This window comes from Callorhinus ursinus, unplaced genomic scaffold (assembly GCF_003265705.2).
Source record: "Callorhinus ursinus isolate GAN/ISIS: 27379988/994484 unplaced genomic scaffold, GSC_fseal_2.0 scaffold18, whole genome shotgun sequence".
Classification (NCBI taxonomy): Eukaryota; Metazoa; Chordata; class Mammalia; order Carnivora; family Otariidae; genus Callorhinus; species Callorhinus ursinus.
Window position 1 is genome coordinate 23,075,698 of NW_027397080.1, and position 26,798 is coordinate 23,102,495.

The following is a 26,798-nucleotide window of genomic DNA, read 5'->3' on the forward strand; positions in this document are numbered from 1 at the left end:
ATTTTGTATGGGATATAAATGTTTCAGATTCCCTGTCTTTCAGCAGTGTTTCAGCCCCAGTGGTGGTGTGGTTGGAATGTTTGTTAGAAGAAGCAGAGGTTTGAGGAAGATAGCTTGACCGCCCAGAGGAGAGATAATAGTTTTACCTATAAGTCTTATTTTCCTTTCTCTAGTTATATTTGCCTGCATTTCTTCATTCTTCCCCATTCCTACCTAACTTCTTGCCTTTTGTCCCATTTTTTTCCATTTCTTTGCGTCTTATGGTATCTTGGTGTTTTTCAGATTCTTGGGGAATGAGGGTGGCAGCAAGTCTTCATTAGGTGACTCAGACACACTTGTCTCTTTAAAATCAAGAGATATGGTATTGTCCTTTGGGCCACATGTCTACTCCCTCCTTCAGGTGTTTTCAGATTAATTTCCCCAGGTTTATCCTTAGTTGCCCTAAGCAAACTGTAAGTGAAGCTTGAGAGTGCTCCATTTTTTTGTATGCCAGTGCCCATCTTTTCCCAAAGTACGTTCTTGTTTTTTTATTGGAATGAGGCAGTTGCGCATTTCTAGGGCAGGAAAATCACAAAGGGGCAACATTGAACCAGGCAATTAAATGAGTTTATTCTTGTATTTTGGATGTATTTCATTATATGAATGGAAATGAAAACAACAGAATCCTTTGGGTGGGCAGTTTTTCTCTTAGTTCTAGTAAGCCCATTCAGCTGAAAAACATGGGGATAAGCAGCTCTGAACTTTTGAAATAAAACAGAGAAGGTAAATGAGTCAGTAAAATACATCAAATTACAGGGTGGAAAAACCTTAGAACAATGACTAAGAAAATACAAGGGTGGAAGTGAAGGAACAACTGACTAAGTATATGAGGTGGAAGTAGGAGATTTAGTAGGGAGTTTTCTACTGAGTAGGATATGACCTTATACCAATATGATGGCCACCAGAAACTGAGTGTTACTTAGTGTTTAAAGGTTTTTGTTTTCTCTTTTTTGTCCATCTGACAAATAGAAATGATCCTTGGTGGTCAGGAAGACCCTTGTACATCATAGATGCTCCATAAATATTTTTTCTTGGTAAAGCAGTTATTCTGAGTTAAGGAACTGATCTTTGATAAATCCCCATTTATCCTAGTAAATCCCCACATAGAGTGTTTGCAATGCCAGACTCTTAAGTGCTATTTGAGGTGATTCATCACTCACACTGGCATCTCCCCAGTGTTGAACTTGTCTTTTGGCTCTTGTGTTGATTTGGCAAGTGGATAGAGTCCTGACTGTGTACATTTCCCTTCCTAGGCTGATACTTTTGGTTGGAGAATTAACTCACTGAGGAAACTGTTTAGCCACAACCTTCTGTTCTTTCCATTTAATAAGATAGATTTTGTTTTATTTTGTTTTCATTGTCTTCTTGTTTCAGGGTTTGGGAATTAGCATCTTATTTGCTAGAATGACATACATGTATAACTTTAAAGACTTAGTTGGGCTCCACATTTTCACAGAAGAGGGCATTTCCTCAGCTCAAGATAAGGGATATGGTTAAAATCCCTGAATTTGTTGTGATCTAGCTATGTCCTGGTTGGGGGTACGGGGGCGTGGGGAGACAGGAGGACTCTGATACTTGGTGAATTTTGGGTTTTAGCATTGATGAGGTGATTTCTCCCCAAGTTGTTGATTCTTGCATTATGGACTGGTCTTATTTGGTCTTCCAACATGGGTTACGATGACTTGTATTCCCACTAACAGTATTTTGAGTGCTCTGGTCTGCTTCCTTTTTGCCAGCACATGACATTATTAGCTTTTGGTCTTTGCCAACCAGTAATAAAGGACAAAATGGCATCCTGTTATGTTTTAACTTGGATTTTAATTCGAAGTGAGTGTGAAAATGTTTCCTACCTGTTAGCCTTTGAAACTCCCTAAGCCTGACACCTTGAGCAAGGTGCTTGCTTTTAATTTGCTAAGTTTCACTTTCTCGATCTTGAACATAGGGATGGTTACAGTGCCTCCCAAGTGCTCTAAGGATTAAGTATGGTAATGCCTGTAAAGGGGTAGGGCATCTGGCGGATAGGAAGCACTAAATAAATGCTAGTTGAATTATTTTCTTTGCAGTGAATCTGAAATCCTGCACCACGAGAAGCAGTATGAGCCCTTCTACTCCTCTTTTGTTGCACTTTCCACACACTATATTACAACAGTTTGCAGCCTCAGTGAGTATTCCACTCTTTTCACTCCCTTCTGAGGGCTTGGGGATGGGGGGTGGTTGTGTCTCGTCTTTGTAGGGTGTCTGAACAGGTTGTTAATGAAGTCTGTATTTTAACACTCCTGTTAAACCTGTTCACCCAACAGTAGAGACCACTATCAGTCTGATAAGGCTCTGGAAGTTCCTTTACTTAGACCAACCAAGAGGGATTTAAAAAGTGCTTGGTTTGGATGTCTGCTTCGTAACCCATTATGTTAACTTGTACCTTCTTAATCAGAAGCATGTTATTGGTTTCATACATGTAATTACTAATGTGTTAATTTTGGGGGGTTGAGGGGGATGGGCAGATACTGACCTGAGGTTCAGGGCCACTCATGAAGGCTCTATTCCTTATTTGGTTTTGGTGAGAAAGTAAATTCTCCTTTTGTATTCTCTGGTATGTCCAGGGATTTCAATTTCAGTTACTCATCTTTTAAACCTTTTCTTTTTTTTACCCTTATTTTCCACTATTTCTGAATTTTTGTGTTTTTACTTGTTTAAAAAAATCCTAACTCAGAGAGTTCTGAAGAATTCTAATTATTTGTTTATTTAAATAGTTTGCTAAGCAAGTAAAATGAAAGGAAGCCATAGGGTTGCTGGATAACCATCATGTGCAGTGCTGTTTATTATAGGCACTGGCTGCTGATGGAGGAATCACTTTTAGCTTGAAGAAATTTTGTGTAGGAAGCCTCTTGTAAAAGGCATTTAGAACCTGTGGGAAAGGAGAGGTATTATATTCTAATAGTTAAGAGCCAGACTTCCTGGATTTGATTCTAGCCCTGTGACTTTGGGCAAGTCATTTAACCTCTCTGTGGTGTAATTTCCCTGTTACGAAAAGGAAGGGGAGGGGGCAACAATATCTACCTCAGAACGTTGGTTTAAGGATTAAGTGGGTTAATATATTTGAAGTGCTTCGTACTTACTGTGTTGTATTTCCTATTATAATGAATTTCCCGTAAATGTAAGATAGATTGATGTAGTAGCAGTGTACGGTTATCAGTGCCAGGATGCCTTTGTTTGACCCTTGGATTGTTGGTTCTGAATGATTGTTGTCATGGAATGGTGCTGGCAATGCTGGACACACGGAGCTTGGGAGTTGTCTGGTTAGATGTACTGACTGTGAGGCTGACTAAGGCTGTGGCGGTCTGAGGTTAAGTGAAGCCCATTCCTTTCTCAGTTCCCCGGAACCAGCTTCAGTCGGTAGCAGCGGCCTGTAAAGTCCTGATCGAGTTTTCTCTCCTGCGTCTGGAGAACCCAGATGAGGCCTGTGCCGTGTCCCAGGTGAGAGTGATGGGCTCATCTGTGTCCCTTATTTTGAGGTAGGACTGTGACAGACTAGTGGAATGATGATGGAGAGGGGTGGCATAGAGCAGGGGTTGGTGAACTTTTCCTGTAACAGGCCAGATAGTGAACAATTTGCTGACCATTTGGTTCCTGTTGAAACTAGTCTCTATTTTTTAAACTCTGCTTTTGTAGTATGAAAGCAGCCACAGACAATACATAAATGAGCAAGTGTAGCTGTGGTCCAGTAAACTTTATTTACAAAAGCAGGCAGTGGGCTGAATTGGAGCTGTGGTTCGCCAGCCTCTGGTTTAGAGGACTACAGAGGCTTTTGCAAGGATTGCAAACTTCCACGTTTCCAGGGGTCAGGCAAGTAACATAAAATGGGTGAAGTGTGCCAGTTGAAAAGGGTGCCTGACCCAGCTATAAAGTATAGGCCAATCACCATGTAGCTCCAGCTGATTGTTGGCGGGGGGCGGTGGAGACTCATTTGCTGTGTCTTGTGAATTACTGCGAAAGATAAGAAATCTGGATTTGTATGTTGAACCTTCCATGTTTTAAAAAGTTACCCATAACTTCAAATGAAAACAATAAAAATCCAACAACACTGTGAGCATAATAAGACAAATTTGCAAGCCAGGTACGGTCTGAGGACCATCAACTTGTGATCTCTGCTTTAGCGTTTTCCCTAATTTCAGTTCTTGATACGAACCTAAATTTGGCCCTGTGCCAGTGAAAAGTCCCAAAATAGTAGTATCTTCTGAAAGACACATTTGAATTTGTTTTCTTTTCAGAAACACTTGATTCTCCTCATCAAGGGCCTGTGCACTGGCTGTAGCCGACTAGACAGGACTGAAATTATCACGTTTACAGCAATGATGAAATCAGCCAAGCTGCCACAAACAGTGAAGACACTCTCAGATGGTGAGCCTTCATTTGCCAGACCTACTTCTTTGGCTACTTCCCTGGCCAACTTTTTCCTGCTTTGGCTTCTAGTGGCACTCTGCTCATCCCTGTTCTTGGTTTTATATTTACAGTGGAAGATCAGAAAGAGCTGGCCTCACCAGTAAGCCCAGAGCTGAGGCAGAAGGAGGTACAGATGAATTTTTTGAACCAGTTGACGTCAGTTTTCAACCCTAGAACTGTAGCATCACCACCTGTAGGTCCACAGACTCCGGTGAGTTACTCCAGCCAAATGCCTCATCCCTTGGAGGTTTTGAGATGATAATACTAGAAAAAAGTAACAAATATATCTTAACATTTATGATGTAAAATGATGTATGTGCCTAGGGTAGGAAGAAATAGAAGAATACAAACAAACAAAAAGCAAAACTTCCCCTAACTTTCTGTCCACCGTTGATATTCTTTTGATGCTCATTCTTCTAAAATTTCTCAATGCATATAAACAGATATAAAGAACATGTACACTTTTTTATAAAAGACATCACACTGTCTATTAGTTGTAGAATATATATATCTTCAAGCTATGTATTTTTCTCCTCCTCTTGGGACAATAACTTGTATTTTCCCTAACATTAGAGAGGGAGTCCCCCCTCATTACCTGGGAAATCTGAAGAGTATCCATAGAACTTCTGCTTCGTTTGGACACTTGCTTAGATTCTGAACTGCAGGGCAGCAGTTGGTAGGTGATGGTATCATGATAGGCCTTTTGCATCCTTTGTTTCTCTTTAGGCTGAAGGAGAAAATGATGAGCAGTCATCCACAGATCAAGCCTCTGCTATCAAAACCAAGAATGTGTTTATAGCTCAGAATGTGGCTAGTCTTCAAGAGCTTGGTAAGACTCTTAACTGTCGTCATAGAGCTGATTTCTCTGCTTTAAAAAATTCCGTAAGTGGAAAAGAACCAAGCCCGTTTGTAAGGTCGAGCCTTGTCATTAATGCAGGTGGCTCAGAGAAGCTACTGCGCGTGTGTTTGAACCTGCCCTATTTCCTGCGCTACATCAATCGGTTTCAAGATGCAGTGTTGGCTAATTCTTTCTTCATCATGCCGGCCACAGTAGCAGATGCCACTGCTGTTCGCAATGGGTAAGGTGCTCCAGGGTGTGTGCTTTACCTTCTAATGCTGCTCTCAAAAAGAGAGAAACTGGATAGTTTATGGCATGCCGACTTTCTTTAATTATCAGATTATAGAAGCAAGGGATTCAGAGAGATGCTTTGGTTAACCTCCTTCTCTGTCATGTTCTAGTTTTCATTCACTGGTGATTGATGTAACCATGGCATTGGATACCCTTTCTCTACCTGTGTTGGAACCTCTCAATCCTTCTCGTCTACAAGATGTGACAGTCCTCAGCCTAAGTTGTCTGTATGCAGGTGAGAGGTTATGATGTCTGATCTCATTTTCTCAGTTAAGCACAAGTATACTTTCTGGAAACCATGAGATCCTCCTGAGTGCTCTGCTCTCTCCCCCTTACTTGGGCCCTTATCCCCGAGGATCATCTGATGGCTCATCTAGATGAAATGAGGTCTCCATTGGAATCTTGAGAATGATCCCATTGTTCCACAGCTGGTGGCACATTATATGCATATTTGCTTTCATAGTATGTGCAAATAGTAAATTATCTACTGTATGAAAAGCAAAATGCCAAGGGCTGTTGGGATATTGAGATAAACAATATGTAATCTGTGCCCTCAAGGAGAACAGTTAGGACCACATGGAGTGATATACAACAGGAGATGATAAAGGCAATAAGAGAAGTGTAGAGTAGTTGGGTTCACAAAGAAGGGAGAGATGGAGTCTTGCTGTGGGAGCACATCTGAGGAAGCCTTCACGGAACAGGTGGTATCTGTTTATATTGGTAAATACAACAGATGTTATTCTTTTATTTTTTTTATTTTTTTTATTTTTTATTTTTTTTTAAGATTTTATTTATTTATTTGAAAGAGAGAATGAGAGAGAATGAGAGATAGAGAGCACGAGAGGGAAGAGGGTCAGAGGGAGAAGCAGACTCCCTGCCGAGCAGGGAGCCCGATGCGGGACTCGATCCTGGGACTCCAGGATCATGACCTGAGCCGAAGGCAGTCGCCCAACCAACTGAGCCACCCAGGCGCCCCAACAGATGTTATTCTTCATGCTCCCACAAAATCCCCTTTCTTCCTGTTGCTCATGCTGCCTTGAGAGTGGGAACTGAGAGCTGCTGTTTACTCTCTTTTAAGTTATTATGACAGTGACTTTTTAACCCAATTCACTGATCCTTGGTTTTAAATAACTGTAGTCCTGGTATGTCTTGGAAGATACAACAATTTCTGATGTTTACTTGGCTCCCTAAGTGAGGATTTGAACCCCTTTGGCAACCTAACCTGGGGAGCACCAAGAAATTGCTGAGGTTGATCATCTCCCTACATTCTTTTAATAGCTTTATTTTGAACATCTGGGATATAGGGATAGAAAGAGGAAGGCACTTTTAATTGGGTAAAGCAGTAGTAATGAAGGAGTTCTGTTGATGTACCTGTAGTGAAGGTGGGATTGCAACTTGGCTATCCCGAGGAAGAGGCAGAAGCAGGACTCAAAGTATCCTAGAGTTTGGGGGAACATACTGTGTAAGTGTGTGTGGAGGGAAGGGGTGAGGGGAGAGGATATGTGATGAGTGGGTATTGTACAGCCGGAGAGAAAGGAGGACACAGTCACAGAGGTCTTGAGATGCAGTCTAAGTCATTTGGACCATGTCCTGTAGACAGTAGAAACCACTGAAAATTCTGAGCTGTATTCAAACAGCAATGTACAGGATATTTTGGTGTGGGGAAATTTGGAGGCAGGAGCTTTTTTAGGAGGATTTTTTTGTAGTCGTTCAAGCGAGACACCGTAAGAGCCTGAGCTAGGGCAGCAGCAGTGGGAAGAGAAAGCTAAAGATGCATGGGAAAATGTGTTTTCCCTCAGCCCATCTCCAGTGCTTACTACCTCATCCTCTGCCTTTGATTTTTGCAGTTTTTAAGTTGGGGTTTTTAATTTTTAGGGAATTTCTTGAATATCACATGGCTCTCAGTGTACTTAGTCAATATTGGTTAAAGGGTCCTCAAAATTTTTTAGTTGATTAAAGATCCCAGATTTGGGTTGTTGAAATTTGATGGCCTGGGATTTGACGTAAAGACAGGGATTTGGCCTTAGTGTCTTTGAGGAATACCAAATATGGAATGTTTTTCCCCACAATCTTGGAAAAATAGGAAAACATTTTGTGATGTTTTAAAGTTAATAGATTTTGTTTTTAAAGCAGTTTTAGGTTTACAGAGAAGTTGAGCAGGTTATACAGAGTTCCCACCTACCCTCTCTCCCCAGTACCCTGTTTCCTTTATTATTCACATATTGCATTACTGTGGTACGTTTGTTATAATTGATGAACCCAGGATTTGATACACTATTATCTGAAGTCCATTGTTTTTTTTTGAAGTCCATTGTTTACATCAGGGTTTCCTCTGTGTTAGACAGTTCTGTGGGTTTTGACAAATGTATAATGCCCTCTGTTCATCGTCACTATGACACAAGGTAGTTTCACTGCTCTGAAGTCCTACATGCTCCACCTAGTAATCCCACTCTCCCTACCCTCACCCCCAGAAACCACTGATCTTTTTACTGTCTCCATGGTTTTAACTTTTCCAGAGTGCCCTAAAGTTGGAATCAGTTATATAGTATGTCGCATTTTCAGACTGGCTGCTTCTGCTTGGAGTGCGCATTTAAGTTTCCTCCCTGATTTTTTATGACTTGATCACTCGCCTTTTTTTTATTGCTGAATAATATTCTTTGTATGGGTGTGCCGTAGTTTGTGGTACATCCACCTGTTGAGGAGCATCTCAGTTGCTTCTCATTGTTGGCAGTTAAGGAAAAAGCTACAGTAAGTACTCGTGTGCAGGTTTTGATGTGGATGCAGGTGTTCAGCTCATTCAGATAAATACTTTGGAGTGTGATTGCTGGACCGGATGGTAACACTATCTAGTCTTGCTCTTGTGGACATTACTCTCAGTCGTCAAATCATGGAATGGTTTGGGGGTGCGTTGTGTTTTCTTTCTCTGTTTCGGTGGACTCCTGGGACTGTGCCATGATTGGAATCTGTGCATCTTCTCCCCTCTTCCCCCCAGGTGTGAGTGTGGCAACTTGCATGGCCATCCTGCATGTGGGTAGTGCCCAGCAGGTGCGGACAGGGTCCACAAGCTCCAAAGAAGAGGACTATGAGAGCGATGCGGCTACGATCGTCCAGAAATGTGTAAGCTGGGTCCCCTGGCCTTGGGGGCCTCTGTCGTTCATTGCGGAGATAGTGCCAGGTCCACTCTCTTCCCAGGGAGAGGAAAGGATGTGGAGTCTTTTCCATCCCTTCCCCTTGGTAGCAGGTCTAAGAGGTGGGCATTCACATGGTTGGCTCTGTGGAAGGCACCGCGTCTTTGTGGTGGCAGCGGACCTTGTGAAAGATGAGTCACTCCGTCTGCACGTGTACTGAGGGCTTGCTGTGTGCATCAGTGCACTTTGAGCGGAGACCTACAGTACACGAGATAGCCTCTGAGAATGGTGAGTGTGTAGGACGAGTCCCTGTTTTGTACCATGATCTGATGGGGGCCTGGCTGTGTTGCTTTAGATGGTGTGTGGGGGACATCTCTGAGAAGGTGACCCGTGAGCTGAATGTAATGAGGAGTCAGCATCATGTAAAGGTCAAGGAAAGTGTGATGGAATCCTATCTTTAGAAAGTGCCTTGAGGATATTTAATTCTTCAAGTGAAATTAATTTGGGTGGGATTAAGGTTTGTAATGAAGTAGGTCAGCTTGCTCAGATTTTTGTGTATGTTTGATGTTGGACAGCTTGAAATCTATGACATGATTGGACAAGCAATCAGCAATTCCCGGCGGGCTGGTGGAGAGGTAAGAAGGATGTCTCTGCTACATTCCTGTTTCATAGCTCGTAAGATCTCTGCGTTCATACTTTTCTTTTGTGCTTTTTCAACAGCACTATCAGAACTTCCAATTGCTGGGTGCCTGGTGTTTGTTAAACAGCCTTTTCCTCATATTGAACCTCAGTCCTACTGCCTTGGCTGATAAGGGGAAAGAGAAAGACCCCCTGGCTGCACTCCGAGTCAGAGACATCCTTTCTCGTACAAAAGAGGGAGTGGGCTCTCCTAAACTGGGACCTGGGAAAGGGTATGTGTCTACTCGATTGCTACTCATGTTTTGTTTTGTGTCCCTGCCATTTTATGTTGATGGGGAGCTAGGGTTACCCCTCTCATCTTCACATCAGTAGAACAATTTGCCTGCATACCTGGTTAAATTTAACAACTAAGGTGATAATCATAGTCTCTTATGCTTACATCATAGCTGTGTGACTTTGGACAGATTGCTCATTTTTTCTGAGCTTGTTTGCTTATCTCTAAAGGGGAAAATGTGTAATACATCTTTCAGGGTTTTAATGAGGTTCAAATCAGAAAAAAATGCTTCTGTTTTGTAAAATGGGCTGGTGTGACTTGCATTTAATTACTTTACTTGCATGTTTAACCTGTAAGGAGGATTCTGTCAGTTGCTCCTGGCTTGCTTCCTTAAAACATTTGCTACCGTTCTGACGAAGTCTGGACAGTAAGCCCTGCTTGCTTGGAGAGGAGTTAGAGATAGGACTTCCATGTGGTTTGAGGTTTTATTTTCTAAGCCCAGGCATTTCTAGATTTTATTCATTCAGTCCCTACCATGTGCTGGGCTCTCTCCAGGCATTGAGGATGTAGCACTATTCAAAGCAATGTCTGTGCTTTTATGGAGCTTATTTTCTCATTGGAGCAACTAATAAGTTCATGATGGATTCTCATATGAGTGTTGTGAAGAAAAATAAGCCAGAGCGAGGGGCTAGAGAGTGACAGGGGCTGTTATTTTAATTAGGATGGTGAGGAATGGGCTCTAAAGATAAGATGGAGAGAATATATGTGAGGTGACAGAGGGAGCCATTGAAATTTTGGGGGAAGAATTGTTCAGGTTTGAAGGTGGAGGTATGATTGGCGTTTTTAAGGATCAGCAAAGTTGGTGTGGCTGGTTGGAGCCCTCGGGAAGGGAGAGTAGTAGAAAGTTAGGTCAGAGAGGTAGCTAGGGGCCAGATCTCCCAGGGCCAGGTGTTAATTTGTAAGTGGTGGAGGGTTTTCCCCAGGGGAGTGATCTGTTCTGATTCATTAGTTATTAGTGAGCCGAGACCCCAGCTGCTTTGAGGAGAATAGATTGCAGGGTGTAAGGCAGGAAGGAGGGCGAGTAGTTGGGAAGCTAATGCATTATTCCAAACAAGAGATGAAGGGACTTGGAATAGGGTGCCGGTGGGAAAGGCAGAGAGAAGAGGTCAAAGCAGCATGTGTTTGGAAGGTACAGCTGACAGGATTTGCTGATGGCTTGGATATGAGTGTGAAAGATAGGACATCACAATTTTTTGGCATGAGCAACTGGGTTGTATAATTTATGGAGACGGAACACTGGCTTAGGGCTTGGGTGGCAGGAAGGGGAAGAAGTATAGAATTTCGTCTTCGCCATGCTGAGTTTGAGGTGATGTCAGACTTTTCTCTATGTGAGATGTTGAGTAGGCAGTTGGTATGGGCGTCTGGAGTTCCAGGAGGAAGTCAAATTCTGGACCTCATTCAACAGATAATATTCACTGAGTATTTTCTCTGTCCCAGGCTCTGTGTCAGTTCTGGAGTGCTGTGATGTACCAAAAAAAAAGACACATTTCCGAGAGACCTGAAGAAATATGTCAAATTGTGTCTAGAGAGTATTCTAATAAGAGTACTTGGCCTAGTCAGAGAAATCAAGGCAGGCTTCCTTGAGGAAGTGTTACATGAGCTGAAAATTGAAATAGATGTTAGGATGGTAGATAGTAGATACCAGGCACAGAAGAGAGGTAAGCGTGTTCCAGAGAGAACAGTAGTTTATGATTTTGTGAGTTTCTGTCTTCACGCTTGGCACCGTAGCAGGAAACGGGAGGATGCTAAAAGGTCTATCCTTCAAAGTAGCAGTTACGTTTAAAAAATGGCTCTTGTTGGGACGCCTGGGTGGCTCAGTTGTTAAGCATCTGCCTTTGGCTCAGGTCATGATCCCAGGGTCCCTTCGCTCTCTCCCTCTGCCTGCCGCTCTCCTGCTTGTGCTCTGTCAAAGAAATAAAATCTTTAAAAAAAAAATGGCTCTTGTTTCTTGACCTTTAAAAGGAAAACCTGTACCTTGTATAAGTTACAAATCATAAGAGGAAAATAAGTCATCCCAAATTCTACCACCCAAATCGGTAAACATTCTTCCAGACATTTTTTGGTGCACGTATGTAAGTGTGTATGTTTACAGAACAGGGTCGCCATTAGAAAATATTGTTGATAACTTTTCAGTGGTGCTGTTTTGGATTCACTGTGAGTGTTTAATGGCTGGCGGTTTTCCACCGTATAAACATGCCGTTGTTAACTAATTACCCTATTGAAACACTTATTTAGGCTATATTAAATTTCTTGTTTTGATAAACTGTGCTTTGATAAATCTTCCTAAATGTAAATCTTTGTGAACTTGTTTAATTATCCCCTTGGGGTAAATTCCCTGAAGTATGATTGTTAGGACAAAGGGTACACTTATGTAAAAATTTGCAGTGTTTCGTTAGACTGTTCTGATTGTACTCTCACTAGCTGTGTGTGCACGTGCCCATTTCTCCCGGTCCTCTGACAGCAGCTGTCATTAATCTTCACATTTTTCTAATCTTAAAGGAGAAAGATGGTATTACATCGCTCCTAATCATATTTCTTTGTGAGTACGACTGTAACTACCTGTCTTTTGCCCCAGTTTTCTCTTTGGTATTTGTCCTTTTTTCTTACTGACGGACATGAGCTCTTTATATATTAGGTATACTAATTCTTTGTCCTGTGGTTATTTGGACCGAAAGAAAGTTTTACTCACATTTAATGTGTAAAACTTTGTTTTTATTCTCTGGTTTATGATCAGATATTTTATAGAAGTTGGTGATTTTTACCTTTTTTCGTCTCAGAAGAATGGCTTTTTTTTTCCTTAATTGATGAGCGGTTTCTTATAAAAGGCTATGACTCTGGAACAGCCAGCTGAAAGAGATGCCTAGGGCAAGGTGCAGGGAGAGAACGTGGAGCATCCCTTTCCTCTGACATGTTCTGCTCTCTCATCTCTCTGTATTCGTCAACCCAGAAGCTTTCTGAAAAGAATGACTTTTATTATTTTTTTAATTTTAAATTTTTTTGAAGATTTATTTATTTGAGAGAGAGTACAAGCAGGAGGAGTGGCAGGCAGAAGGAGAGGGAGAAGCAGGCTCCCTGCTAAGCAGGGAGCCTGATGTGGGGCTCAATCCCAGGACCCTGGGATCGTGACCCGAGCCGAAGGCAGATGCTTAACCCACTGAGCCACCCAGGCGCCGCAAAAGAATGACTTTTATAAAAAGTTCAACTAACCTTTGAATGTCAGCATCTTTCACGTCAACCAGTAGATTGGAACTAATAGTTTGAATTCCAAAATGCCATGTGTTTGGAAGACTTTGTTGTAGTTCTGGAGTTCTTAACCTGAAGCCTGTGGATCCTGAGGCAGGATGTGAGTGGGCTTCAGGGAGATGAAGCTTTTGAAATTACATGCAGATATTGTGTGTGCGTTTTTTTTTTTTCCTTCTGGGGAAAGGTCCATAGATTCTGAAAGGGGTCTAGGCCCCAAATGGTAAGATCCCCTGTTTTTGAGGTTTTAATTTGTTGTGTTTACTGTTTTGTGTAGGCACCAGGGATTTGGGGTGCTCTCAGTAATATTGGCAAACCATGCTGTCAAGCTGTTAAGCTCTCTCTTTCAAGACCTGCAAGTGGAAGCTCTGCACAAGGTGAGGGCTCGTGCTCGGGGTCAGCATCTTCATTGCTGGTTTCACTTCTGGGGAAGCTACCTTGAACCATCCGCTCCTGTTGTTCCTTCCTGCTCAGTTGGAGGACATGAATTCTCTTTTGCTATGGTTCCCTTCAGGGCTGGGAGACAGATGGTCCCCCTGCGGTCCTGAGCATTATGGCCCAGAGCACCTCCATCCAGAGGATCCAGCGGCTGATTGACTCTGTCCCACTGACGAACCTGCTGTTGACATTGCTCTCAACCTCCTACAGAAAGGTGGGTGGTGTCACACCGCTGAGAATTGGGAGGATTTTATATAACCCTTTCAAAGTGAATAAGATTGTATACTGTGACCTTTATAAATTCAAAAGTTGTGGTAGTGGTTTTGAAGATGAGCAGAATTCTTGAATGATTGCACAGATTTGAATCTGTTGATTGCAGTGTTGTGACATGTATGGCTGCTTGGTGCTTTGTGACAGTTGTCCTGCTGATGCGGAAACTTAGGGGGCGCTCTGGAAACACTCGTGTTTCAGTTCTTGTTCACAGCTTTGGCTTTGGAGAGCCTCGGGATGAAGTGATCAGAGCCCTGAAGGGAGGGTGCTGTTAGGAGGGCTTCTTGGATTTAGAGGAGAGGAAAAGACAGTGGAGAGAGTGTCTCACGTGGTGAACAAGGTGAAGTAGGGTGGCTCCATTTTTGTGACCAGCAGTTACAAAAGCTTGCTGCTTTCCTAGGCCTGTGTCCTGCAGCGTCAGAGAAAGGGCTCCATGAGCAGTGACGCCAGCGCCTCGACCGACTCAAACACCTACTATGAGGATGATTTCAGCAGCACGGAGGAGGACAGCAGCCAAGGTAGAGAGGCCTCTTTTCTGTGGCACAGTGCAACAGGAAGTCCCCCACTCCTCTGGGGCTTCTTCCTTTCGTGTCCTGTTTGCCGTCTTCACCTGCGTAGTGTGCATCTTGATTTTCTGTGCCCTTAAAGGTGACATGTTATTACGAGTAATTTGAGCCGTGGAGACAGAGGACAGAAACTGCTCTCAGCCCAGATTGCTTTTCAGCCCTTACCTTCCAAGATCAGAATACATGTCAGTTCTTCTTTTTGTGTAGACCTGTTTGGTGAACTCTGTTCTGAGCTTTCCCAGTGCAACTCCAGAGGTTGTGTGAGAGGGGTTGGGTTTGGCTGTTGCCACCGATGTGTGGCTTGGGGAGGCATAGGGAGAGGAACTCCAGACTGTTTCAGTGAACAACAGGGCAAAATGAACATTCCCTCCTGTCTTTGGAGAGAGATTGAATAAGAGAAATGTCTCAGGTTCTTTATCATCAGGTTTGTGGGAATAATGTATAGAGTATTGTGAAAGGTGTAGCTCTTAATTTGGGCTTTAAAACTGATAGGTAAGAACAGATTTGTCTTTCAAAATGTTTGGCTTGTTGCCAGTAAAGTGAGGTTGTTTCTCTTTCTTCATTGGGCTCCTTTAAGAAATACCAGTTCTATTGAGGTATAACATAGATAATAAAATGCTCCTGTTTTATGTGTACATTTAGATGAGTATTGATAAATTTATGCAACCATGTAACTACCACCTGAAATCAAGATATCCTTGTGTTCCTTTTGGCGTAGATATTTCCACAAAGCCGATGTACTAAAAACTGTGTAAAAATGTGTTATTTTTATTACTTCTATTTTTTTCTCTGTTCAGATGATGACAGTGAGCCTATTTTGGGGCAGTGGTTTGAGGAGACCATCTCCCCCAGTAAAGAGAAAGTGGCACCTCCACCTCCTCCCCCACCCCCTCCGCTGGAGAGCTCTCCTCGAGTTAAAAGCCCCAGTAAACAGGCCCCTGGTGAGAAGGGCAACATTTTGGCTAGTCGCAAAGATCCTGAGCTGGTAAGAGTGGATTTCTGAGGTTTAGGGGAAGGAGAGGTGGGGAGAAGGGGTGTGAAAAGCAGATCGTTTGAACTAATAGGTTGGGTTAACTAATAATAATCTTAAGTAATATTTAGATATTTACTTAAGACTTAAGTGTCCTGATGGTGTTTGATTAAATGATTTCTACTCTTGGTATTATTTCTTTGATTGAGGGTTAGTTACATAGCCTTTGGAGTTAGAAGTGAGTTTGAATCCTTCTACCACTACTGGCTCTGAGACTTTGGGCAAGAATCTAAAATTCTCCAAGTCTCAGTTTTGTCTTCTGTCATATGGGAGTGATTGTACCTGCCTTTAGGGGTGTTGTGAAGAATTAAAGAGCCCTTAGCATAGGTGTGGGCCATCGTTAAGTGCTTGCTAATTACTTGTTCAAGCAGCATTTCTAGATAACGTACTATCAATGCTGTTCTAAAGCTTTATCGGTAAAACAAGTCAGATACGGACCACACTTTCCTACAGCTTAGTCTAGTCCGGGTTGTGGACATAAAACATTTACACAATAATTCAGTTTCATTTTGAGAGACAGGTAAAGAGCTGGGAATTCTGTGTGTGTATAATGATCATACAGGCTTCAGAATTCCTTATTTCAGTAATGTCCTTGAGCTGAAGAAATGCAGGGCCTTAGAGGAATGACAAACAAGTCTCTCAAGCAGTCTCTGTCTTCACACGGTGTTTTCTGAAGTCTGTTGTGTTTAACTGGTGCAATTTTGTGTAACTGGTAGAATTATGTGGGAAAGATTGTCATAATTAAATTGTGTCCAACTGTAGGGGATTTAAAATCTGACTCTCTAATTCATTGCGTCTGTTGCATCAGATCTGTGGGCATGTTTTATTTCTCTTTATAATCAGGATTTGGAGGCACTCTGGGCTTGTGACCCCGACATAAGGTTCTTTATGTTCTTTTTAGTTCTTAGGTCTGGCTTCCAACATTTTGAACTTCATCACTTCTTCCATGCTGAACTCGCGGAACAATTTTATCCGAAACTACCTGAGTGTGTCTCTTTCAGAACACCACATGGCCACCCTGGCCAGCATCATTAAGGAGGTGGACAAAGATGGACTCAAGGGTCAGTAGACAGGATAGGGACCTGGTGGATTTTTTTTCCCCAGTGGCGTTTGGCTGTTGGCAGGGCGGTATGATGCATCAGGGGCTGCTTGAATAATCAGTGTCCTTATTTGCCTTCCAGGTTCATCAGATGAAGAGTTCGCTGCTGCTCTCTATCACTTCAACCACTCTCTGGTAACTTCTGACCTTCAGTCACCCAACCTGCAGGTTTGTGTGCACTGAGACCTTTGGCCAAGTGCTGTCTGTGTCCGCTCCCAGTAGGCTCTACTGTTCCAATTGTAAAGGAGCATGGCTTGTGGTGTAAACCCCCTCACTGGAAAGAGAGAGATTATTCTAGTATGTCCCACTGCCGCATCAGGATCATTTTAAGAAAGAGAAAATGTGTTCTTTATTTCTAAGTCTTTCAGTAAGCTTAAAGCAAAGGAAAAACTACAAAACCAGCTCCTAATGACTGCCCTAGTAGACAGGTGGACAGAATAGACAAGAGGGCAGTTTATAAAAGGAATTATCAGTGACTAACAGTCCTAGGAAATGCTTAACTTCATTAGTAATCTAAGAAATCCATGTTGGGAATGTGTGATTTATTTTTATTTTATTTTTTAAAGATTTTATTTATTTGTCAGAGAGAGAGAGATAGAGAGCACAAGCAGGGGGAGCGGCAGGCAGAGGGAGAAGCAGGCTTCCTGCTGAGCAAGGAGCCCAATGCAGGACTCGATCCCAGGACCCTGGGATCATGACCTGAGCTGAAGGCAGATGCTTAACCGACTGAGCCCCCCAGGCGTCCCTGGAAATGTGTGTTTTAAAGGAGTCATTCAAATTACAGGAGGTAGATGCTTTTAGATACACGCCTACTTGCAGACTCACCACCAGAATAAAGCCTAGGATCTTGATGGTAGGCCTTAAAAATCTTAGGGTTTTCTCTCCTCACTAGTAGGCGATGTCTTGAATCCTGTATCTCAAATTCCCCCTTTCATTAGTTTCATATATATATTTATTTTTACATTTGTATTCCTTAAAGTTTCAAACTATTTGATTGCTTTTAGCTTTATAGTGATTGATACCATGCTCTGTATAATTTTGTTAGGCTTTCTTTTTTCATTGAATATTATTTAGCATTATGTTGCCAAGATTCATCTCTACTCTTGCTGATTCTGTAGTTTTTGTTTTGACTGTTACATGCTATCCCGTTGTGTTTGTGACTGTACCAATTTGTTACCTCCCCTCTGCTCCCACTGGTGGACCTTTCGGTTGTGTCAGGGTTTGTTGTTACTCCAGCTGTTGCTGTGATCTTGGGTCCCCTGGCATAACAAGGGGTTCTCATGGGCAGATAACTGGGAGTAGAATTAGTAGGATCCGGAGTATGTGACAGTAAGCAGGTAGTGCCAGACTTGCTCTCTAAAGTAGCTGCACCGATGGGGCGTCTGGCTGGCTCAGTCGGTAGAGCATGTGACTCCTGGTCTCGGGGTTGTGAGTTTGAGCCCCACATTGGGTGTAGAGATTACTTAAAAAAAAAAAAAAAAAAAAAGCTGCACCAAGTTTTACCATCAGCAACGTGTCACATTGGTGGATTCACTTTCTCTCCCAGCATTTGACCATGTCGTGTTTTTTTTTTTTCCCCCAAGCCCAGTGTGGGGCTTGAACTCATGACCCTGAGATCAAGACCTGAGCTGAGATTAAGAGTCAGACACTTAACCGACTGAGCCATCCAGGTGCCCCAACAGTGTCGTATTCTGATGATAATTTTTTTAACGTGGTCTAAGTTAGTGATTCTTAGTCTTTTAGTGTACATAAAGATCCCTGGGGAATTTAATAAATGCAGATTCTTAGTTGTAGCTACCCCTCACTTCCCCAGAAGACTTACATTTGGTAGATCTCTCCAATAGCTTGCCGAAGATTGTTGTGAAAATTTTTTGTCATTCTTAAGATTATTTCAGTGGATTTTCAGAACCAGGACACAATTCAGGGGTTTGCACTTGCCTCCAAAGGGACAGGATCTAGGAAGCTATTTCAAAAGGTTAAACTTGATTCTTACTATCCTGTTATTTGAAAAATTCTTAATTTATTTCATTGTTTAAAAAGATGATTATAAAACCTATTTATATGTACCTATGTTAGTTGAAAAAATTTGCTTTGGAGGTGCAGTCAGTGGTGGCATAGTCAGTGGAGCATCTGACTCTGGGTTTTGGCACAGGTCCTGATCTCAGGGTTGTGAGATCGAGTCCTGTGTCAGGATCCATGCTCAGCTTGGAGTTGGCTTGAGATTCTCTCTCTGTCTTCCTCTACCCCTCCCCCTGCGCATGCACATGTGTGTGCGCTAGCCCTCTCAAATAAATAAATCTTTAAAAAAAATTTTTTTTTTTTGGTCAGGAAAGGGACTATAACTTGAGTGGTAAAGTTGTTGATCTAAGATGAAGAGAAGAAAATGCTTCAGTTAGCATATGGCCTGTAGCACCTTCTCAGACTGTATAGGGTCAGGATGTCCTGCGAAAGTTAATAGCTCCTTGCTGAGATCTAAGTTTATTTAGGGAAGTTTCAAAGTTCATAGACTTGGCCTTTTCCTGCCTAAACTTGTCCAAATAATGGGGGAAGAAATACTTTCCTGTAGAGAATAAGAGTTCTTAAGATTCCTGTAATGATGTTGCCCTCTTAGCATTTAAAAAATAATTCCAGACCTTGTGTGGACATGCAGCTTGGCTGCCCATAACCACTGACTTTATGGAGAGCAAATTATCAAACTTCCCTCTTCATTCCATTTCCAAACATGGGACTTTAAATTCTTCCCTCAAATTTCATTACTATGATGGAAGAAAGTGAAGGATGGTTAGTGTAATTTAACTATCTGTTATTGATATTGTTTCTCTGGAATCATGTACAAAGTTTTTTTTTTTGAGGGAGACTGCATGTGTGCTTGGCGGGGGGGGGGGGGGGGGGAAGGGAGGGGTAGAGAGAGAATCTTAAGCAGGCTTCACACATAGTGTGGAGCCTGACACGTGGCTCCATTTCATGACCCTGAGATCATGACCTGAGCTGAAACCGAGAGTTGGACACTTAACTGACTGAGCCACCCAGGCATCCCACATACAAAGCTATTTACCCAATGCAACCTCTGGCTTGCATTGCAAGACATACACAGTGTCCTTTAAGGGAGGTAAATGAAATGGAGCCCAGTCTGTGAGAGAAAACAAATGTAAGTTATATCATAAAAACTTTCTTCACCTGTCAGAATAATAAAAAACTCGTTCTGAATTAGTTAGACCGCTAGGCTTTCTCTACTTATAGAAGAAATCAAAACCTATTTATTGAAGAAGACTTACGAACATCTTGGAAAGAGGACTTTCTCCTAAAAGGCCATGTGCTTAGTTGGCATGGTCTCTCTGTTCTTTCAAATTTGTTTAATAGAGCAGTCTGCTGAGATGATTTTTGTCTTCTGAAGCCAAATGAGAAAGCAGGCTTAGTCTGGCTTTCTGTTGGCATTCTGCTCTATTGGCCATTGGTGATTAACTCAAACTCTAGCCCCAGTTGGGGATGGAGCTGTAAGGTTGGGGATCCAGCCCTCTAATCATGTGGTTGGTTCCTCTGGCAATCGGCCCCCATCCTGAAGCTGTCTAGGGGTCTCATTATCATAAACACAGGTGTTATTGAAAGGGGCTTATTATGAAGAGTAAAATACGTTCTTCTCACTCTTGTCAGGAAATGACAAAATTTTTAGGAGCTCTGTGCCAGAAATGGGACAGAGACCAAATATGTATTTCTTCTTATATGACAATATCACAGGGAGTTAGTGTTTCATGGGCATAAGAGTTTCAGTTGGGAAAAATAAAAAAGTGCTGGAGATGGATGGTAGTGATGTTTGCATAGTGTCTGTGTGTACTTAATGCCGTGGAACTGTACACTTAAAAACGATTTAAGTGGTAAATTTTATGTTACATTATTTTATCGTGATGTAAGTAAAAACAAGACACACACCTGGCTAGTGTGTGTGTCTACTAGTTCCTACTAAAGATTAGCTGCTATCTTTATTAGTTACTATTACTATTATTATTTTTAATGTTATAGTTGTTATTAACATATTTGTTGTCTTATATTTATTACTATTACGTGTGGGAGTATAATAACTTAATATTACGTAGTGGTTTAGGTCACTCATTCATTCACTGAGTATTCATTGAGCACCTACTATGTGCCAGGTAGTGTTGCGGGTACTGAAGAAATCCAGATGACTTGAATTAGTTTGGGATCATGAGGAAAGGGGGTGGGTGATACAATGTGGATAAAGGGCCCGCGGTAGAGATCATGGGAAATTATTTGACCGGGGTAAAGGACATGGATAGGAAGGGTCTGAGATACTGCCTGCCTTTTCAACCCAAATGAGACCAGAAGGGTGCCGTTGTCTTTCATAGAAAGGGGACGTCAGCAAGGAGAGTCGGTTTGGTGGTAGAAGGAGCTGTTGTGAGTGTGCAGGGAGCTCACTCTTAGGTTTGAGTCAACTCGGGTTCTTTTTACTCACGGTTGCAGGTTTGCTCAGAATGATCCTCTGGGTTCTTAAGCTACATGAGGCGCATTGTGCCATTTTCTCTTTGTTCTGAAAAACAAGCCGTGTCTGCTTACCCACATAACTTGCAGTCCCTTGTGGTCGGCCAGCCTGGAAGCCACGGTGCAGTAGAGCTTGAGTACGAGGCTTTCTTTTCATGAAGGAGTAAGCTAAAGGCAGTGAACTGTGATGTTACCATGGGATTGTGTTGCTTCCTGTCAGGATGGGGAATTTTATAGCCCTTTCAGTCCAATGAGAAGAGCAGTTCGTATATTTTTGTATACGGGCATTGTATATGAGTTTTGTATATAGGAATTGTATATTTTATTTATGTTTTTAGTTAAAATAGTTGCTACTACTACTATTAAAAAAATCATTTTAAATAGGATGACATTTTGAGGTGCCAGTGGGATGAAGACATCTAGAAAGTAGTTGGAAATGTGAGTCTGAAATTCAGTTCTTAAAACATTAAGATTGAGGGATGCCTGGGTGGCTCAGTCAGTTAAGCGTCTGCCTTCGGCTCAGGTCATGGTCTTGGGGTCCTGAGTTGGAGCCCCACATCAGGCTCCCTGCTCAGTGGAGAGTCTGCTTCTCCTTCTCCCTCTGTCTCTGTCTCCCACTCGTGCTTGCGCTCTCTCTCAAATAAGTAAGAAATCATAAAAAAAATTAAGATTGATAATGGAGCTTTGGGATTTAACCACTAAGAGGCAGCTGTTGAAGTCGCGAGAACAGTTAAGAGGGTTGGAAGATGGCCCGAATGGGGAGGGCGGAGGCAGAGAGTCCAGGAGTGCCGGCACCAAGCAAGGGTGGGCGCAGGGCACCTGGAGGGCTGGAGGGAATGCTTCAGCCAGGCCTTTGTGGGGGTGCTGTGGCTCAGTTTTACTTAAAAAGTCAGTTCCCCTTACTTAGGGCTACTGAGAGTTGGAGTGGATAGGGGAAACCAGGTTCTGAGGAATGTTCGCTCATTTCTTAGGGCTCTGAGGCCTGAAACAACTTGACACAAAACAAAAAACCCTCTCAAAAAATATGACATCGATAACATATCCTTCCACCAAATTCATGATTTACATTTTTTGATTTTTTTTCTAGTCCCTATATTATAGTTGCACAGTTTTGCAGTTAAGATCAGAATATCTATACATCTCTTTCTTCTGCTTTTTAAAATTTTACTATTTCAAAAATTGTTACCTTTTTCTTTATAGTTGTCACTATTATGGCTGCATATTCCTTGATTGAACACTAAGATTTTTTTCTAAAATTTTTTTTTATTATTACAGGAGTGCTACAGGTAATATTTTTGATGTAGTTAAGGCATGTTAAGTTTTTTGAATTATTTCCTTGAGTCAGGAATTGAGAAAAGTCCTTAAGCCTGTGTGCAGCATAATGATTAAGAATGCAGGTTTTAGAGATAAACCTGGCTTGGACACATGGGAATCATGTGGCTTAGGTCGTGTTCTTAAACCGCTCTGAGCTCTATTTCCGCATCAGTAAAATGGAGCACGTACCCACCTAATGCTATAGCTCTGAGCATTTCGTGTTGCAGTATGTGTGCAGCTAGTCTGTGATAACCACCCAGTACATGTGTGAACTACTCTTGATATCTGTGACATTTTGAATAATTATTTCCAAGGATTGGGCTCCTCTGGGATGTTTTATAAGAATATAATTTAATTTGGGGCGCCTGGGTGGCTCAGATGGTTAAGCATCTGCCTTCGGCTCAGGTCATGATCCCAGGGTCTTGGGATCGAGTTCCGCATCAGGCTCCCTGCTCCTTGGGAGCCTGCTTCTCCCTCTGCCTTTCTCTCTCTCTCTCTCTCTCTCTCTCTCTGTCTCTCATGAATAAATAAATAAAAAGTTTAAAAAAAAAGAATATAATTTAATTTGACAGACTTAGAAATTTATCCTGTATCCCGAGGTAACTATGATTTGTGTCTTCTGAAGCCAAGTGAGAAAGCAGGCCTTTGTCTGGTTTTCCATTGGCATCGTGCTCAGTTTGTGTGTGTGTTTGAGAAGATAAGTTGCAGCTTAGATAACTGAGCTGCAAGTCAAGCTCATTTGAAAGACACGCTACAACTGGAGGCAGACAACCCTGACTAATTTGGGGTGCCTTGACATTATAGAGGCAGACTTTCTCTGCCTCTAAGCAGAGGCTTACAAGAAAATACAAGCGGCTGGACCTACGAGTTGTAGGACCTTCCCACTTTGTATGTTACTTGAGGTATATAACACGTTGTGAAAGAAAAACTGTCAGCTCGTTTGGACGGTCATCCAGATTCTCCTGTCTCGTGCATCTCTCCTTTAGTGTCAGGACCCCAGTTCTGACACTAATTAGCTATAGTTGTGACTGGGATTAGATTAGTAATTTTCCCTTTTTTCCTGTTTGTTGAGTGAAATGACCTTTCTCCAAAGTGCGTCTAAATCTGAATTTCCTCATGCTCTTTAAAATACTCTTCCAGCATTAAAGAGTAACATTTAGGGCCCGCGGGGAACCTTTGGCCTCATTTTCTGTCTTTTTTCCTAATGGTCTCTTGTATGTCTTTCCTGGCAGAACACGCTGTTGCAGCAGCTGGGAGTAGCACCTTTCTCTGAGGGCCCTTGGCCCTTGTACATTCACCCTCAAAGCCTCTCTGTGCTTTCACGCCTTTTGCTCATCTGGCAACATAAAGCCGGCGCTCAAGGTGATCCTGATGTCCCTGAATGCCTTAAAGTTTGGGACAGGTAAGAGAACTCCAGGAGAAGCCCTGCAGAGAAGGTTCTGTGCTTTTTTAATTTGTTTGACTTGTCTGCAGTTAGCCTGGGGCTCTGAGGTGGTATCTGATGGTAGGGTGTACGGTGGTGAGGGTGGAGGAGTATGTTTCTGATGGCTTTGGGGGAAGATGTGCTGTTGAAGAAGCAGAAGTACCTACACCATGGTCTGGAAACAGAATCATCCCTTAGCACATGGGGGTATGGTTGCAGTTATGAGACTGAACCTGAATCCTGAACGTAGCCAATTTAACCTGACCTGATTTTCTGAAAGACCGGGAACAGGGAAGCCAACTCTGTCTTTGGTTATTTTGCTTTCAACATGAAAACCACTCAGGGTGACTTGCAGTCTTTTTTGGACAACTTTTAAAGAATTATTTTACTTGGGGGAAGCTCAGATTAATCATCTAAATCCTCTTTAGATGGACCTATATTTGCCATTTTTGTTTACATGGTTAAGAGTCTTCAAAGCAGTTTGTTTTCCTAAAAGGCTTTGCTTTTCTCTTCCCCATACTATGATCAAATAGCTCTAATGCTGGATTTGAGAAATCATAAACCTCCTTGAATGCCAAAGTCCCACTGTATTTTTCTTGGTGGAATCTTGAAAAAAGGGCAGGGGGGGGGGGGGGGGGATCATGGGGGGATGGGGCGAGGGAAACCCTTATTAAAACACAAATCTCTCTCCTAAATTAGCCAAAGGCAATGGAAAACAGTTGTCTACATTCATTCCTTTTTTGCATAAAAGCTCTTTAGACAAGTTCTCTGAATAGTATAATATTTTTTATTGCTTTTTAGTACATTGAGTTATTTTTGAGTGCTGTCATGCAGTGATTTTAATCTGTAGTATAAACTCTTAAAATACAAATTAAGCTGTAGAGTCAAATTATAGGGAAAAGTAATTGAACTGTTTCTAGTTTATAAAACTGTCTAGGTTTATTAATTAAAAAAAATGAGCCACCTTTTGGGGGAGCTTACAGTTCTTTTCATGGTCAGAAATGGCAGAGTGGGTGTTTACACTACTGCCACAGTCAACAGGGAATATTTTGTGGCCGAATTTATCTTTTTCGTAGCCGAGGTTGAGTTTTTAATCTTCTCTTTACGTGTAGATTTTTGTCTTGATTTGTTATCTTAATGCCTGGGTTTAAAAAGCTTAACTCCTCCAAGCCCTGGACATTGTAAATCTTGGGGGATGTTTGGACTTCTTTTACCAGACACGTTCTCCTTTTCTGTGCGGTAGGTTTCTGTCGACAATGAAGCAGAATGCCCTGCAAGGGGTGGTGCCCAACGAGACGGAAGATTTGAATGTAGAACACCTGCAGCTGCTCCTTCTCATTTTCCACAATTTCACTGAGAAAGGCCGGCGGGCCATACTGACCCTTTTTGTGCAGATCATCCAGGAGTTGAGTGCCAACATGGATGCGCAGGCGCGCTCCGTGCCTCTCATCCTCGCTCGCCTCCTTCTGATCTTTGATTATCTGCTTCATCAGTACTCCAAAGCCCCTGTGTATCTGTTCGAGCAGGTACAGATGAACACATTGTTTTTGCTTTACTAGCTGTTATCGAGAGTGTTTTTCTTTTTCTTTCTTTTTTTTTAAAGATTTTATTTATTTATTTGACAGAGAAAGAGACAGCGAGAGAGGGGACACGAGCAGGGGGAGTAGGAGAGGGAGAAGCAGGCTTCCGGAGGAGCAGGGATCCTGATGAGGGGCTTGATCCCAGGACTCTGGGATCATGACCTGAGCCGAAGGCAGACGCTTAACCAACTGAGCCACCCAGGCGCCCCGAGAGTGTTTTTCTTCTCAAGTTGCCATGATCCAAAGCAAAATGACCTGCTCACTTTAGGTTTTAGACATTTCTTGTGGTAGGTTTATGATTAACCTTAGGAAGACTACTGGACTTGTGTGTGTGCGCTCACGCTTTGTATTTAGCCAGGAGCAGTAAATGTAGGTTATTTGATTTGATGGTTTTGTGAAAATTGGATTATAGGTTCTGTTCACAGGTGTCCTTTGAATTAACCCACTTTACCTGGTGTCCAGCTCAGTGCCCTGAGCATCTGCCCTCCCTGAGTATTTGTTAGTGGTTGAATGATAGTTGAGCAGTAAGTTTTATGGATTAGTAAACTGTTTTGTTATAGGGATCCAACATGAGGATGGGAAGGCCAGTTAAGGATTATTCAGCATTTCCTAAAATGTTTGCTTGAGCCCTATTCCCATTATACTTTGGCAAAAAGATGCTCCCAAAAAAATCACAGAAAAATCAAAACTATTTTGGTTTGTGAGCTTCCCAAGCTTTGATATATTGATGAGTTATCACACCTGCAGTGAGATGCGGAATGTGGCTTTGTATCTTTCTTAATTTGAGTATTTGTGTTTTAAAAGGTGCAGCATAATTTGCTGAGTCCTCCTTTTGGGTGGGCAAATGGATCCCAGGACAGCAGCAGCCGCCGGGCAACCACCCCTCTCTATCATGGGTTCAAAGAAGTAGAAGAAAACTGGTCTAAGCATTTTTCATCAGGTCAGAAAGAAGATTGTCAGTAAGAAGCTGACTCACTAGTTCTCACTGGGGGGGATTGAATTTGGTGCTGGAGATTGCTGGAGACTCCTCAAGATTTAGTCTATTCCCTACAGGTGGCAAATACCAAGGGATTCAAAACCTTTTCGGAAATAGACTGTCACATATCCCACATTGATTTAAAAACAAAAAACGAAGGAACACTGAGACATAAGAATTAGGAATTTTTGTGTCTGCTCATAGAGTGCAAGTACATGGATTCCTGCCACTCTGAGTGATTACATTTAATTTTCCATAGGAATGTGGTTCTAGCCCACAGGCTAAATTTCGTTTTGGGTCATGGTGGGATACTGTTGAGAACATAATGGGAGCCATGACCTTCTCTGTGGTGTTTCTCAGGAGCAGTTGTCCATTCTTTTGATGAAATGCTTCTTGTTTTATTTTTATTTATTTATTTATATTTTAAGATTTTATTTATTTATTTGACAGAGTGAGAGTGCACAAGCAGGGGGAACAGTAGAGGGAGAGGGAGAAGCAGGCTCCTTGACGAGCAGGGAGCCCAATGCGGGGCTCGATCCCAGGACCATGGGATGATGACCTGAGCCGAAGGCAGTTGCTTAATGACTGAGCCACCCAGGCGCCCCTAGAGCAGTGGTTCTTAACTAGGGATGATTGGGCCCCTCCCCCGGTGGGGACAT

General features: G+C 42.3%; 1 protein-coding gene across 8 annotated transcripts in view; it reads left to right on the forward strand.

Moving 5' to 3' along the window:
• Positions 1-26,798, forward strand: part of UBR4 (ubiquitin protein ligase E3 component n-recognin 4) — a 131,264-nt gene that overhangs the window by 4,511 nt on the left and 99,955 nt on the right. For all 8 annotated transcript variants that reach the window (XM_073903273.1, XM_073903272.1, XM_073903275.1 and 5 more), the window contains exons 2-20: positions 2,103-2,200; positions 3,410-3,513; positions 4,308-4,437; positions 4,551-4,690; positions 5,206-5,308; positions 5,417-5,558; positions 5,719-5,843; positions 8,601-8,725; positions 9,312-9,371; positions 9,457-9,647; positions 13,227-13,326; positions 13,464-13,601; positions 14,058-14,175; positions 15,021-15,208; positions 16,155-16,314; positions 16,435-16,520; positions 23,393-23,562; positions 24,827-25,109; positions 25,968-26,103. In XM_073903273.1, coding sequence (XP_073759374.1) covers positions 2,103-2,200; positions 3,410-3,513; positions 4,308-4,437; positions 4,551-4,690; positions 5,206-5,308; positions 5,417-5,558; positions 5,719-5,843; positions 8,601-8,725; positions 9,312-9,371; positions 9,457-9,647; positions 13,227-13,326; positions 13,464-13,601; positions 14,058-14,175; positions 15,021-15,208; positions 16,155-16,314; positions 16,435-16,520; positions 23,393-23,562; positions 24,827-25,109; positions 25,968-26,103 — 2,597 coding nt within the window. The remainder of the gene's footprint in view (positions 1-2,102; positions 2,201-3,409; positions 3,514-4,307; positions 4,438-4,550; positions 4,691-5,205; positions 5,309-5,416; positions 5,559-5,718; positions 5,844-8,600; positions 8,726-9,311; positions 9,372-9,456; positions 9,648-13,226; positions 13,327-13,463; positions 13,602-14,057; positions 14,176-15,020; positions 15,209-16,154; positions 16,315-16,434; positions 16,521-23,392; positions 23,563-24,826; positions 25,110-25,967; positions 26,104-26,798) is intronic.